This window comes from Salvia hispanica, chromosome 2, assembly GCF_029641045.1.
Source record: "Salvia hispanica isolate PSC_SH4W2 chromosome 2, Shi_PSC_v1, whole genome shotgun sequence".
NCBI lineage: Eukaryota > Viridiplantae > Streptophyta > Magnoliopsida > Lamiales > Lamiaceae > Salvia > Salvia hispanica.
Genome location: NC_142693.1, coordinates 2,927,875 through 2,944,779, shown reverse-complemented (window position 1 = coordinate 2,944,779; position 16,905 = coordinate 2,927,875). Strand labels below are relative to the sequence as shown.

General features: G+C 35.9%; 1 protein-coding gene across 2 annotated transcripts; it reads left to right on the top strand.

Moving 5' to 3' along the window:
* Window positions 1-6,645: 6,645 nt before the first annotated feature.
* Window positions 6,646-12,752, top strand: LOC125201345 (disease resistance protein RGA2-like). Of its 2 annotated transcripts, none has more exons than XM_089065720.1 (4): window positions 6,646-6,798; window positions 7,239-10,801; window positions 11,670-11,742; window positions 12,263-12,752. In XM_089065720.1, exons 2-3 carry the CDS (start codon window positions 7,257-7,259, stop codon window positions 11,680-11,682), a joined length of 3,558 nt encoding a protein of 1,185 aa, XP_088921846.1. In that variant the 5' UTR covers window positions 6,646-6,798; window positions 7,239-7,256; the 3' UTR covers window positions 11,683-11,742; window positions 12,263-12,752. The 2 variants fall into 2 exon arrangements, with proteins under 2 accessions (XP_088921846.1, XP_088921845.1); XM_089065719.1 differs by having other exon boundaries at window positions 12,259-12,752.
* The last annotated feature ends 4,153 nt before the right edge of the window (window positions 12,753-16,905 follow it).

The following is a 16,905-nucleotide window of genomic DNA, read 5'->3' as shown; positions in this document are numbered from 1 at the left end:
CCCATTAATATTTAACAAATATTTATGGCAATTTCATCGATAAGGTTTTACTAAATTTTAAATATTCAAGCCATTTGATCACAATCCAATAAGGTTTTTATATACCAAAATAACAAAGCTAATTTTACTATTTTTTGGATTTACATGCGATTTACTATATATAATCCCTCCGTCCGTGAAATGCTATCCAGTTTTTCCATTTGGGTCCGTCTATGAAATGTTGTCCACTTTATTTTTTTCCCCTTTCCATTTTTGGTAAATGGACCACACTTTCCACCAACTCATCACTCACATTCCCTTATAAAACTAATATATAAATGTGGGGCTTACATTCCACTCACTTTTCTTCACATTTCTTAAAACTCGTGCCGAGTCAAACATGGACAATATTTTGCGGACGGGGGGAGTATTATGTCACCAAAAATATTAGCACTTCAATAATTTGAACGTACTGGTTGAGTCATTTTCTGGAAAACAATACAACTCAATAATATGATACTACCCCGTACTAAAAAAACAGACATAGCTGTGTATGACACGAGTTTTTATGTGCAATTGGTGACGAACTCATATTTTTATCGGTTTAATTAGTCTGTTTATGTGAATATCATTGAGTTTTTTTGTTTGATTTAAGTATCTCCAGCCAATTATTTGTTATTTTGGAGTTTGATGTGTTTGTTGAGATATATTGAGAAATTAGGCAAAAACAGACGAAATGTGATTTCCAGGAGCTCCCGCCTGGTCGGGTGCTATTTGCATACCACACCCGACAGGGCGATAAAGTTAATGAAGCGGAATTCAAGAGGCATTTCGCCCGACCGGGTGTGTTTGTGGCTTATAACACCCGGTCGAGTGTTAACTCTTAAAGCATGCGGATTCCAGAAGCATTTCGTCTGGCTGGGCGTGTTTATGGCTTATAACACCTAGTTGGGTGAAAAAAAACGCGTTATGACGCGAATTTCGCAGAAATAGAAAATAAGAAGGAAAAGGGGATCTGGGTTTCATCAATATGCACTATCCGCCTACTGACACACCCCAAGAACACTATTGGAGAGATATTTGAAGATTAAGACAGACAAAATGTGATTTCCAGGAGCTCCCACCCAGTCGGATGCTATTTGCATACAGGGACGGATGTACATGCATCCTACAAGGGGCAAATGCCCCACTTCATAAAAATTCATTAGTGTTGTTTTGATCATTATTTTTAAAGTTTTTTTGAAATACCATTATAAATGCCCCTTCTAAAATCCTTAAAATGTCTTTATATCGAATTTTGCCCCACCTATACAGAATTTCTGTATCCATCCCTGTTTGCATACCACACCCGATGGGGCGATAAAGTTAATGAAGCGGAATTCAAGAGGCATTTCGCCCGACCCGGGTGTGTTTGTGGCTTATAACACCCGGTCGAGCGTTAACTCTTAAAGCATGCGGATTCCAGAAGCATTTCGTCTGGCCGGGCGTGTTTATGGCTTATAACACCTGGTTGGGTGAAAAAAACGCGTCATGACACGAATTTCGCAGAAATAGAAAATAAGAAGGAAAAGGGGATATGGGTTTCATCAATCTGCACTATCTGCCTACCACATTCCGACACACCCCAAGAACACTATTGGAGAGAGATTTGAAGATTAAGACAGACAAAATATGATTTCTAGGAGCTCCCACCCAGTCGGATGCTATTTGCATACATGGACGGATGTACATGCATCCTACAAGGGGCAAATGCCCCACCTCAAAAAAATTCATTAGTGTTGTTTTGATCATTATTTTTAAATTTTTTTTGAAATACCATTATAAATGCCCCTTCTAAAATCCTTAAAATGTGTTTGTATGGAATTTTGCCCCCACCTATACAGAATTTCTGAATCCATCCCTGTTTGCATACCACACCCGATGGAGTGATAAAGTTAATGAAGCGGAAGTCAAGAGGCATTTCGCCCGACCAGGTGTGTTTGTGGCTTATAACACCCGGTCGGGCGTTAACTCTTAAAGCATGCGGATTCCAGAAGCATTTCGTCTGGTCGGGTGTGTTTATGGCTTATAACACCTGGTTGGGTGAAAAACACGTGTTATGGCGTGAATTTCGCAAAAATAGAAAATAAGAAGGAAAAGGGGATCTAGGTTGCATCAATATACACTATCCGCCCACCACATTCTGACACACCCCAAGAATACTATTAGAGAGAGATTTGAAGATTTAAGACTACACATCAGAAGATTGAAGTTTCCATTCTGTAGAATCATCCACATGAGTATCTAGTTTGCTTTTATATATGTATTTGATTGAATCCTTTGCTTTACACTTGGTTTTCATGAAGAACATGAGTAGCTAAATTTATTGTGGAATTTTGGTGAAGATTACAATAGATGTTTGTGATTAATTCAATAACATCTTTTGGTTGCTTAGCTCTTGTGGTTTCTTAGTTCGTTCTTGTGCTTAATTAATTCAATTGCTTAGCTATCAATTGAGTTTGTTATCTAGTAATCGGGAGATACCTAACTAGGGGTGATAAAAGAATGAACAACATTTAGATAATCTGCACTCGAAAGAGGGGATACCTTAGCGAGGGATTGGGTCTTTTGTTTCTTGGAGTTAATCTAAACATATTAGAATGAGACTTCAATATTAAGGGTTAGTCAATGAGGTGAGTGCACTCGAGAGAGGGCTCAACCTAGACTACGACTTTGCTAGTAATTCTAGAGACATAAAATGAGTAATCAAAGTTGTTGAATTAATTGTACGACGTTCCATCGTAGTTGGATCCACAAAACTACATTTTTATTTGTGATACATTTCATATTTGTTGCTTTAAATTCTTGTTGCTTATAAGTAGTTAATAGTTACAAAACCAAACTTTCTCTTAGCTAATAGTCAATATTTGTCTGTAATACTTAAGTTGGTATGTACAATCTTGTCTTCGTGGAATACGATACCCTTACTTACTAATTGTTGCACTAGTCTTGTACACTTGCAGGTATTACTTGTATTAAAATAAGTTGAGTCAGTGGAAAAAAGTAAAAGAGAAGTTGATTAGTGAATTGTGGGCTTCACAATTTAGTGCGCTGGTATTTAAATGTTTAAAACTTTCCAAATGTAGAAATTAGTCTAATTTTGGTGGATGGAGGTAGAACTAGTATTTACTACTCTGATTGAGTCATTTCTTAACAAGTACTCCACCGCTCCAAGGTAGTTGAGTCATTTCCTTTTTTTTTTGGCAAAATGTCTATCTTTTCTCATACTTTACTCTCTTTTACTTTATCTTCTCTTTTACTTTATTTTCTCCACTTCAATCTTTATCACATCAATTTCTTAAATCTTGTGCCCGAAGGATATGCCCCCAACTCCTTGGAACAAAGGAGTAACACGTTATATCTTTTTTATAATTCTCTTACATTTTACTCTCCTTATAATTTTTTATTTATTTTTATCTCTTATTTTCTTTTCTCTCTCTTTTATTCTTTTATTTAAAATAAGTTGAGTCAATTGATATATAAGAGAGAAGTTGAATTAATGGACTGTATGCTTCACAATTTAATGATTGTATATTAGTATTTAAATATTTACAACTTTCTAAATTTAAAAATAAGTCTAAATTTAGTGGACGGAGATAGTACTAGTATTTACTATGATTGAGTCATTTCTTAACAAATAAAAAATTATATCTTTTCTTTCATTCTTATATTTTACTCTCCTTATAATTTTTTATTTTATTTTTATCTCTTATTTTCTTTTCTCTTTCCTTTATTCTCGTTTACTTAACTTATCTAACCTATTTCTTAATCTTTATGCACAGTAAGGGCATCCACAATGGATGCCCTAGTGGAAGCCCTAGTGAGAGCCCTAGTGGTTGCCACGTCAGCATGCCCTATCTTTCTGCAATGGTGGAGCCCTAGTGCATGCCCTATCTCTTATCCACTTTTCATTTCAATTTTAAATCATTATTTTTTTTTAATTTGTTTTTAATTACTATAAATTATCAAAATATATTATTTCAAACACCACAAATGCACAAAAAAAAAAAAAAAAAAACTACATTACTTAATAGAAAAAGTGGAACTACATCATACTTAGATTAAAAAAAAAACTACATTAAAACTAAAATACTAAAAAAAAGAAAAAAACCAAACTAGCCATCTAAATTCAACCTCTGCGCCAAATTCTTGATCATATTCTTAGTCCTCTGTCGGGCTTCCGGATCGGTTTCTTCACGAAGGCTGTTCTGGGCGTCAAGTATAAACCTATACTCAACCACCTCGCGATAACCTCCGAACTCCTCGATCGCCCTGTCCATGAGCTGAACAGATGGAGCAGGCGCAGCCTGCGGGGGGGCCGCTGATCCAGACGCGCCCGCCTTCGCCTTCCCTTTGGCCTGGGCTTTGGCAGCCTTGGTACCAATGGGACGTCTAAAAGTAGACGTAGGCGTGCCGGAACTCCCTTCCGGCTCAGCGTTCAGATCCACAGGAGATGGGCCGCAGCGGCGGTGTTCTTCGTCCGCTTCGGAGCCGAGGATCCAATCGGTATCCCTCTGTTGAACTTCCCCTTGTCCTTCAAGATCAGCCAAACATTGTACAACTTGAACTGCCCGAACTGCTGTTGGTACTCGGACAACGACTTGTTGAGGACATCCTCCATGCTCTCACCGCTAGCTCTTCCGTCCCTGTTCCTGTTGTAGATATAGCAGAAGTTGTTGACGTGGAGCTTGATCCGATCCCAACACTTGCGCAGCTGAACCTTGGTCCGCTTGAACGCCCACTTCGGTTTCACCTCGTTGTAGCGTTCCTCAATGCGATCCCACATCTTGGCCGAAGTCTGGTTGTTGGAGGCTATCGAATCCTCCGATACATCGACCCAACACTGAGCCACCTTCAGGTACTCATCCAACTCGTAGTCAGTACGCCCTGTTGCGTACTCCTCGTTCGGCTCATCGTCTGCGAGTGGGACTGGGACTGATGGCGCCTTTTCTTTCCGCGCCATCTTCTTCTTCCCTTTCTTCGGCGGCGGCCGCACAGGGCAGGAGGTTGCCCACAACTAGGCTCCATATCCTCAACACGATACTCCTCGGTGCCGAAGAACGGATCGAACTCAGAGTCGGAGACGAAAGTGGATCCCACAGATCCAGGCGTCTCAACCCGGTAGTCTTCGTGGCCGGGCCACCGGGCGCCGCGGCTGCCGCTTCCTCCTCCAAACATCGGCATATCGTCGTCGACATTATTCGGGCTCGGGTATTGACTCGGATCCATTGTTGGAAGTGTGGATATTGAGAGAATATAGAAGAGAAAGTGAAAGGTTTGGTGTGTGAAAAGTGAAGAAAATGGAGTATTTATAGTGGTTTAAATTAGGGTTAAATAATTAAAAAAAAAAAAAAAAAGGCTAGGGCTCGGGCTCGGGCGCGGCTCTGCAATGGGCGCCCGAGCTCACGCCCGATCGGTCGGGCTCGGGATCGGGCGCGACCGACTGTTGCAATGGATGCCCGACCGCGCCCGAGCCCGATCTCGGCCGATCGGGCGCGCGATCGGGCATCCATTGTGGATGCTCTAAGAACACTTCAACTAAAAAGGAACGAATGAATGGATCAAGATTGGAGAAATTGATTTTTGATTGTTAAGTAGAAAAATGAACTATATGAAATAGAATATAGAACAAATAGCGTAGAACAAATAGAATAATAGGGGAGTGATCAATTGCTAACTCATCATTTAATTGCTAATTACAACTAATTCAAGGCCACATGATTTTAAAAAACGTGTGGTCTACAATTTGCCACGTCTAATTTGCGTTTTTATTAATTAAATCGAAAAAAATTAAAAAAAACGCCAAACTAGGATTTTGGATGAAAATGCCAATATAGTGTTTCGAAAATATCAACACAATGCTTTGAAAATGTCAATATAGTGTTTCGAAAATATCAACACAATGCTTTCGAAAAATACGAAAGTTCTAAATTTATTTTTCAAATTTTGACGTCGGAACATATGCATGTAGTATATCGTTGGAATCCTTATAAAATTATCTTTAAGTTGATATATGTTATATGAATTTAAAGTTTTGGAATTTCTTTTGAAAGTTAATTATAACTAACTTGACATTAATACCCCTATTGATTTTTATTGGAATTAATTCTATAGCCTTATTGACGTTTTTTGTTGATCGTATTGACATTTTGTGGTTAATGATCTAGGCCTTTAATTTGAATATCTAATGATTATTATTGAGTTGTAGTTAACAATTAAGCATTGAGTTAGCAATATAACACTCTCCTAGAATAATATATGTATGTATAGATTTTATATGTTTGAAAATTAATTTCTCCATGGGTTGGATTACACCTTGTTATAGGAGCATTCACTTTGAGTGACATAATAAGATCGATAAAAATCTTTCAAGTTAACCACAATTTATATTGATGGATTGAGTCGATTGACTAATTTTCGAGTTTGGTATGTTTTTGTTCGATTCAGTTTGATTTATGTTTTTAGCAAATTTTTAATTTTAGGACCAATTCAGATACATAAAAAGCCAATTATCGTATTTATTTTTAATACATAAATCTCTTAGGTTATCCATATAATTGATTGGTGTGTATATTTTCTTATTTAGTCAAGAAAAAATAGACATAATTAATTGTTGTACCAAAAAGTCGTTGGATATGATTATCAAATTATGGATGAGAAGAGTCTCCATGCATAACTACCACATGTTTAAAGATATACTTCACCTTCGAAGAAAAACTTGCAAGCATTTCTCTTCTCTAGATCTCTCTCACCATCTGCGACGACTGAATCTTGCAACAAGTAAGTTCATTTTTCATTTTCTGTTGAGGGAATTTTTATACAAAACAACTTGTATAGTTTCATCTTGCTGCTACTTTCAGTAACATGGATTGTCCTATATTTTGATTTATGATTTATACATGTGTTGTGCATTTTTTTCATAGTTTCATAGTTTTGTGACTAATATTTATTTGTGGGAGTACTTGATTGTTTCTTTAATTATTGAAAAGTCTTGAAGAATTCAAAGCAAGATCTTGTTGTTTATGTTGATAAGAAAACTACTACATAAAAATTGAATCTTTTGGACTTTTGTATGCTTTCTCCAAATATAGAGAGATGAAGTATTAGTGTTATATGGAGTATAATGTTTGATGCAGTTAGATTCTATAATATGTATTTGAATAATCATTCACAAGTTCACAATTACAAGCATATCTATAACCATTTTTCTCTCACTTTAGATCTCTCTGTGTGAAACCATGGCTGCTGCTGCCATCAATGTTCTTGCCCAAAACATGTTCAACGTTTTGAAGGAAAACTACAGTCTACTTGAAGGTCTCGATAAAGAAGTCAAACAACTTGAGACCACTTTAAGCTTGATCCAAGCCTACTTGGATGACGCTGAGAATAGATCCATCACCCCAGATGTTAAGATCTGGTTGACAAAGCTTGAAGATGTGGCTTTCGATGCTGATAATGTCTTGGACGAACTCAGCTATACTCTTCTACAAAAACAAGTGAATGAAATGAAGGCACCCAATCCCAGTTCCAAGGCATTGGATAAGTTGCTGCTATCATGCTTCTCGTACTTTAGAGCTATGTTACGCCGGCGTAATATGGCTCATACAATCAAGCAAATCAATGCCACTTTTGAGTCTGAGAACAAAAGGGCAACAGATCTTGGCCTTCAACAAAAAATTGAGAATGCACCTGCTGCTGCTGAAACTTCCACTGAGACTAATTCAATCATGTATGATCCAATCTTTGTCGGAAGAGATGATGATGTGTCTAAAGTAGTTGACGTGCTGGCCCATATTCCCCAAGATCAGATCATCTCCATCGTTGCTCTTGTCGGAATGGGGGGTATAGGGAAGACCACATTGACTCGGAATGTCTTCAATCACAAAAGGCTAAAGACATTCGGATCACATATTTGGGTTCATGTTTCTCAAAATTTTGATCCAATCGGTCTTTACAACAAAATCCATTCAACATTGGCTTCAACTACCAGTGATAGAGTTGAGGATGAGGAAGTTATCCTGAGAAAGCTTCGAGAAATTCTCAAGGCTAAGACTTATCTTCTTGTTCTTGACGATGTTTGGAATGAAGATATTCTGAAATGGGAAGGTTTTATAAATAACATGAAGGGAGTTTCTTCTACCGAGGGGAATGGCATTATCATCACTACCAGGAGTAAAAAGGTTGCTTCAACTGTTAACCCATTTTATAATCATCCAGTGAAGGGCTTATCACATGAACAGTGCTGGTCTATAATCAAAAGAAAAACTTTTGATGGGAATGCAGAAGTTCCATCAGGATTTGAGACGATTGGGAAAGAGATTGCAAAGAGATGTCAGGGTCTGCCCTTGGCTGCCAATGTGGTTGGGGGTGTGCTTTATTGTTGTAAATCCGAACAAGATTGGCGCTCCATCAAAGAAAATTGGCTTCCGGATGGTGAAGGAGGTGAGATTGTCTCAAACATATTGAAATTGAGCTATGATAATCTGTCTTCGCCGTCACTGAAGAAGTGCTTCGCTTATTGTTCGATTTTCCCCAAAGGTAGGGTAATCGAGAAGGAGAAGCTGATTGAACTTTGGATGGCAGAAGGCTTTCTTCAACCTAGACAGAGAGATGATATGGAGTCTGTGGGCAATAGGTTTTTCAATGTGCTTCTACAGAACTCGTTGTTCCAAGCTATAGAGGCAGATTATCCAAGAGAAGAAAAGTGTGTGATGCACGATCTTGTGCATGATCTTGCATCTTCTGTTTTATCTAATTATGCAGATGGAAGCACTATAATTCGATACATGTTTCATGGAGACGAATCAATTTATAGTACAAAAGAAGTATCGAGGAATTTGCGTACATTACGCTTGGGATATGGAACTTCTGTTACTATATTCTCTGACTTCAAATGTCTGCATAATCTAATTCTTTCTGGTGATCATTTTAAAGAGTTGTCCATTTCGATTAAGGAGTTGATACATTTGAGAAATCTCAATATTTCCGACACATCAATTCACAACATTCCGGAGTGGATTGGTGAACTCCACCACTTGCAAACATTTAGAGCAGAAGTAAAGGGATTAGAGAAACTGCCAAGTACATTCAAGTACTTGATTAACTTAAGGCATCTTCATCTACACTCAGAGACAGGGTCAATTGCAAGGTTAGTGCCATATACATGGTTAGTTACAGAATTACCTGCGGAGATTGGGAAACTAACTAGTCTCCAAACACTTGGGCACTTTAAAGTGGGCGAAGAGAAGGGCCGTCAAATTGAAGAGCTTGGAAGTTTGAAGAATCTCAAAGGATCACTATGTATTCGGAATCTTGAAAGGGTGCGTGACAAGGAAGATGCTATGAAAGCAAATCTGTTGCAGAAGTCAAACTTGTCTGAATTGGTGTTACATTGGAGTTACGTAAGTGACACTGACAGAAATGATGAGAGTGTGTTGGAGGGCCTTCAACCGCATGCAAATCTGAAGGTGTTGAAGATTGATGGATTCCAAGGCAAAAGATTTCCAACATGGTGCAAGAAGATGGCAGTACGGGATGATTCTCAAGGCTCTTGGGTACAACTTGATAACTTGATTGAGATATCACTTGTGAATTGCTGGGAGTGTGAGGAAATCCCAATGCTGGATCACTCATTGCCTAATCTCAAATCTCTTTATTTGATTAATCTGAAGAAGGTGAGGTCCATAAATTTTTCATTGAAAAATATAAAATCTCTCTGTTTATACGGATTAAAGAGATTACAATGTCTGCGAGAATCGTTATTATGTAACAATCAAAGTCTCTCAAGGTTAGTTATTGAAGATTTCCCTATGTTGAGTGAATTGCCAGATGGGCTGGACACCCTCAATTCTCTAAAAGAATTGACCATCAGTAAGTGTCCAAATCTGGAGTGGATTGAGAATCCAAGTCGTGGAGCGCGAAAATATAAAGGAATCCTCCATAAGCTGCGAATTAAAGGGTGTGAAAAGCTGATGGAATTGCCATGTCAAATTCTGGAGTCGTCCTTACCCACAATCAAGACACTCGAATTGGAAGAATTAAGGAGCCTAAAGAATCTACCGATGCTAATTGACTGCCTCGCTAAATCATCTCCGTGCCTCGAAACACTGGTAATCAGAGGTGTTCCTAATTTCATGGCAAGTGGTAGGGTTGAGAGTTGGGATTTGGGCAGGTTGTGGAGATTAGAGATCGATGTGAGTGTGGAGTGGTCAAGGGAGACTAGTGTTGGCATTAGAGAGACTGCGGAAGGCATGCTGCAAGGATGTGGCAACTCACTTAAGGTGTTACGTTTGAAGTGGGAGGAAAACTGGGAGTGGATGCCCCAATCAATTCAACACCTCACTGCTCTTTCTCGGTTGAAGTTAGGGAATATAGGAGCACAAGATTTGCCCCAATCAATTCAACACCTCACAGGTCTTCATAATTTGGAGTTAGAGAATATAGGGCTACAAGAATTGCCACAATCAATTCAACACCTCACTGCTCTTTCATCATTGAGGTTAAAGAATATAGGGGTACAAGAATTGCCCCAATCAATTCAACACCTCACTGCTCTTTATTTGCTGGAGTTAGAGAATATAGGGATACAAGAATTGCCACAATGGTTGGGAAACATCTCATCTCTGCGGTGTTTATTTCTAAGTGATTGTAATGAATTGAGATGTCTGCCCTCCATGGATGCATTGAAGCGCCTCACTCTGTTACGTATTAAAGATTGTCCAGAACTATATATTGATTCGGAGTGGCACAACAATCCCAATCTCACAATCCACGTTTTTGGCAAGTAAGTATCATTTTTTAAAAATAGGAGTAGTATATTGAAGCAATGGGAGGGCTCTCTCTCATCTCTCAATTTCATATTCTTTCTCTTCCAGTCACACTTATTAACAATTTCTTCATACAGATTAAACCCAAATTTCAGCACCTTTTTTTCTTTATATATATAAAACAAACATGATCAAAGTTTTGCCTGCTCCTTTACTAATCTACCAAATTTGAAAAAGTTATGATTGAATCCCACAGACACGCACAAAATATTAATGTTCAAATTCATCTTTCATTTCATGAATTTATTGAAGCCGTGTTGAGGAATAATACTTATTAAAGCAATGGGATGGCTCTCTATTTTCCAACTTAAACCCTTTGATTTCATACATGTATACATGTTTTTGAACTTACAAATGTCTTATTTTGAAATCATCTCCGAGACAAACTACCAAAGACAATTGGAAAACATCATGAATTCTACGGTTTGGTTTTCAATACTTATCATGTTTGGCTCGTTCTTCTTTGTTTCTCCTAGCATTAGTAGGATTAAATGAATAAATGATAGAATAATATGTTGAAATCTATAATTATTCCATTGCTCTGGTTTTCATGCATATGAGATAGTACACTTGATATACCTGTTTTTAATATCAGTACTTTTACTTAATCATGCAATGCCACCAATTACTCCACCACACAAGCATGTAACAATCTCATTAATCCTGTTGTTGCTCTGTTATAACAGTCAAAACACTGGAATGAACGTTAACCAAAATGAAATCAACACCTAACAAGACACCTAACTGCTTCTGTCATGTTCAATCACCTAAGAAGGAAGTTTTCCATCTTTAACCCTTTGGTTTTGTGCTATTTTTCCTTCTCAGGCATAAGACATGAGAGGTGAAAATGGAGTGCGTATGATGTCGGAAGTGAAAAGCAAAGTCAAGAGACATTGGTGTGAGTATAATAATTTATGAGGGAGTATTTATTGAAGCAATGGGAGGGCTCTCTGTCTCTCTATTTGCAAAGATGCAACTCCCCTCTTCATCTCTCATTTCCATATTCTTTCTTTTCCGATCACACTTATCAACACTTTCTTTATACAGATTCAATGATTACACTCAAATTTATGATAGAATCCCAATAGTTATATGTCAACCGAAAAAATTGAAATCGTCTTTTAATTAATGAATATATGTCTTATACCTTAAATCTAGAATCTTACGGCTTCCAAGGGAATAACCTTAATTTCCCTTATAATTTATTGAAGCAATGGGATGGCTCTCTATTTGCAAAGTTGCAACTCTATATCTTTCAGTTTTATAGGCATGTTTTGGTGTAATTTGGCCCCATTCTTGTTGTTTGGAGATACCTTTCAATCACATAAGAAGGAGATTTTCCATCTTTAATCCTCTGATTTCATACATGTATATATGTTTTTGAACTTACAAATGCATTATTTTTCGTTCGTAGGTAGATTGCAGAGCTGAAAATGGAGTCCGGATGAAGTCGGAACCGAAAAGAAAAGTCAAGAGACATTCCACGTGGACTAGCGGATTCATCAAAATATTCCACACACACATGTAGGACGTCGTGCTCTGTCCAGAACATCTTCCTCAAGCCATTGTAGCAGATTCATGAAATTCAGATTTAAATGAGGAAAAGAGGAAGTTTTTTGGCATTCCATACTCCACAAAATACAGAGAAAACGACCAAGAATATAAAGGAGAAGAAGATCAAGCATCCAAACTACAACCGACAATTGGAAAACATCATGAATCTTATGGTTTGGTTTTCATTACTATTGCTTGATTTATGTTAGCATGCATAGCTGGTTCTTCTTGGTTTCCCCTAGCTTTAGTAGGATGAATTGATAGAATAAATTTCTGAAATTTTGTATTTAATCTATTGCTTTAGTTGTCATGTGTGGTTTGGATTGGTTATATACTACTTTATGATGCAGTATATTTATTTGCCTCTTTTTATTTATCACTTTAACATGGAAATTGGATGAAAGTATAGATGAGGTGGAAATACTTGAAAGATGATCTTAAACCATTAAGTAGAGGTTGATACTTGCACCCATTCTGCTCTGCCTCAACCTTAATTGAAGCATTTCCACTTCAAAATTCAGCTCAATTGAATAGGGTTGTTAACTTCTGTAGTGCTTACTGCCAAGATTTTGACATTCCCTTGCACTTATCAACAGATTTAAATACTTTAGATCTAATTAAATCAGTGAATTTTAATTATATGAGACTAATTGAATCATTGTATCTAATCACTTTGGGATTATGTACATTGGAAAATCCAAGAGCATACCATTTAATAAAAGGGCCCAACAATTGAGTAGATAATAAGTTATTAACCCACAATTCAAATAAAAGATAACAAGACCACTTGTAAATATATTCGGCCCTTTTCTAAAAGAAATAAGAGTCCAACAATTACCTAGAAACCAGCCCAGGTGTCCAATGCTTCTTTGTCCAGCAAACAAATTATAAATGCCCAAAGAAAATAACCTTCTTCAGGCCCAATCTTTATTCAATGTTCCTCCGCCTCTTAAAAATAACAAATATTTTCATTTTGTTTCGTCCCATAAAATTTACTATACAAGGTCATACCCAATGGCTTTTGATTTAGGTGTAGAGTATTTATCAACATTAAGCAAATAGTAGAATTTTCTATGTTCCAACCTCTTAAACAATTGTTGAATGACAACGGCATCTCCCTCTTCAGGTCATAACCTCGACATCTTATTAATGTGTGTGTTCTTCAATCTTTCATCGAAGCGCTCCTACTTGGCATGGTCCGCCAACAAGAATTTCCATTATTCTAAAACTCTTACACATTCGTAGTCTTGCAATATCACGAACAACTTTATTTTTCACTAACAATACCTAACAACTTTTTATCTATATCTCTCAAACTTTATCGATTTTGTATTAAATTTCGTATAGTCTACTACCAAGACTACCGCTAGTATATGGAAGGAGTATTACTTTTGATTGTATAATATTGGACATGCCAAACGCACCTTGTGGAGTAGTATAGTTTAGCAAATAATTAATTTGTCTCATGCATGTAAATATTATGCCATAAACCTAATCAATTATACCATGACCGATTTAAGGTCAATTATTTAAATGCCCACTAGCTTTAGATTTTCAATACTTAAACCTCTGCTTGTTGTTTTATAATTATTGTTATCATAGTTATCTGCCTCAAATTCAATTTCTGAACAATTGAGTCTTGAGAGAGAGAGAGCTACATTCTGCCGGATTTATATATACGTCTTGATTTCTGAGTGGCGCTATAACCATCTCTTCACATCTACGATTGACTCTTGTTGCAAGTAAGTATATCAATTTTTTTGCAAGTAAGTATATCAAGTAAAGAGTTCCAATATCACCTACACATTAATTATAATAAAAGAAGATGATGACCCAATTAAATCGTGAATTGTTCCGTCACCTTTTCCTAGGTTTCTTCTGTAGAGCAGTTATACCGAAAATTGTTGCTGCATCGGATCAGAATACGCGTGAATATCGATAGTGCTGAATTCAACTGAAGGATCTAATCAAATTGTGGAAACACACAGCGGAACAAGTAAATTCTCTAACTATTTTTTTTAAAACATATATTATTATTATGAATCTGGATCTATTTTTCATATCTTTTAATTTACTTTCGTTGCTTAGATTTCAAAGAATATATGGGGTTCCTTCAATTTGTTTGAAAGAATTTTGAGAAGAAGTCTATACATTCAATTTGATTCTAATAGCGAAAACGGACATAATTCTCCAACCCTAATCATGTTCAGATAGAAAAAAAAATCCTAATTAGTAAAACATGCCTACTATAGTCAAGGGCGGATCAATTCATGCCTCGGAAGGGGCATTTGCCCCACCTCATATTTTTCTCCTATATATATAGTCTTTTATATAATTTATTTCTTTAATTTTCAATAAAATACTCCTCCTCCAGTTTTTAAATTTTCTTCATAGATAAATTTGCCAACGTCCCTACAAATTCCTAGCTCCGCCCGCCTTGACTATAGTTGAAGCTGTACTTCATATTTTGTCGTTTTATTGTGGTCTGTTTGCTTTCTGCTAGATACATTTGTTGAGGCGGCAGCATCTTGTAATTAAAAACTGCGTCTAAATTGACAATTAAGATATTAATTAATTGACCTACTAATTAATTGATACGTTCGATTAATTCAGTAGTTTTAACTAACATTTCGTGTGTGTGTGTACCGACCTAGAATAGCGTGTGCGAATAATCAATATCATTAAAATAAATATACTTGTCAAATACAGTATAGTTTAATATATTCAGATCTAATATAATCCAAAATTGTACACTATGGCGTGTTTAATAAGTTAGTAATATCACGATAGAGAATTATATATGGACATTTCTAATTGTTTGATATCATAATTAAGCTTAACTCAAAGTCCAATATAAGACAAGGGCCCTATCCAACTTTACCAAAATTATAACTTTAACCATATTTATGTAACCTACCAATTTGTCAAGTTAAGCCATGTTATATAATATACTATATAAATTTAGATAATTTCTTTTCAAACAAACAATAATGAAAAAAATTATATCTTTGCATACTTGACATGAAGCCCGTATTTTTTATCTTGTTTTACATATCTTCTCATATTCCATCTTTTTATCAAATCAGTCCTTACATTGTTCTTATTCGCATTATGTTAGATAGGAATAACTGTAATAAAAAATTGCCTACGTAATTAACAATTGAGCCACTAATTAATTATATTGCTATGTTGAATTATGTGGCAATGGCAGCTGGATATTATGGCACACAGCCAATAGTTTCAACTAGTCAATGCCATATATATTCATTAGAGATTTACTCCCTCCTCCCCTAAGGTCGTCCTACGTTGGCCTGGCACGGTTTCAAATTTTGTAAAAAAAAATGAGTTATTAGTGATATACTATGTTACTATATTTTTATATATTAAATTTATAATAGAGTAAAAAAGAAATGATTTAGTACTTATTACTAAAATTAGTAAAAGTAAATTAGAGTTAATAACAAGGGAAGAATTAAAATAAAAAATTTAAAAACACGTAATAGAAGACAGAGGGATTATATATTTAATATTCTCACTAAAGTTAACAAATATTCTCACTAAAGTTGGCTGAAAGTTATAGGTATATTGAGTTCACTTGCTTTTAATAATATTAAATGTGTTTTTATTTCTCACATTACTGGAATTTCTCAAACTAGATTTATTCATTTGTTCAATATTCGTAGTTAGTCTATTAGTAATTAAATAATTTATTTAAATTTTTTATTTCTTATAGTTAAATTAATTCATTTTTAAAAATTTTATAGTCAATTCATTTACTAGTAGTAGTAATTAATTTATTTATGATTTTTTTTTCTCACACGTTTAATTAATTTTGAGCAATTTCTAATTATTTTTTCATTTGCGTAAATATTGTTAGTGTAAAATCACAAGGTAATGATCTTTATAAACTAAAAATAAAAAAAATTCTTCGGCCCTATAATTATGCATGCATATTATATACTCCCTTTGTCCCTCATTAGCAGTCACACTTCCGTTTCTGCACTCGTTTTATAAAAATGATAATAAATATTTAAAGTGGAAAAATGGTAAAGTATGAGAGAGAATAATGTAGATAAGACTTGTCTCTACATTATTCTCACCCTACTTTATCATTTCTCCACTCTAACTATTTATTATCATTTTTATAAAACGGGTGCAGATGCGGAAGTGTGACTCCTAATGGGGACGAAGGGAGTAATATTAGCAAATTTAATAAAAAAGTTATGCTTTTGTTATAAAAATACTACTCCCTCCGTTCCATAGTAGTACAGTCATTTTGCTATTTTGGTACGTTCCATAGTAGTAGAGTCATTTCCTTTTTTGGTAAAAGTCACCACATTTCTTCCCACCTACTTTACTCTCTCTTACTTTATTCTCTCTACATCTCTCTACCTTTTTCATTTCCTACTTTGTTTTTCATTTACTTAACTCACCTCACACAACTTTTATTAATCTCCGTGCCGAAAAGAAATGACTCTACTACAATGGAACGGAGGGAGTATATATT

Coding starts and splice junctions, on each gene's coding strand:
- LOC125201345 (XM_089065720.1), top strand. CDS start 7,257: ATGGCTGCTGCTGCCATCAATGTTCTTGCCCAAAACATGTTCAACGTT.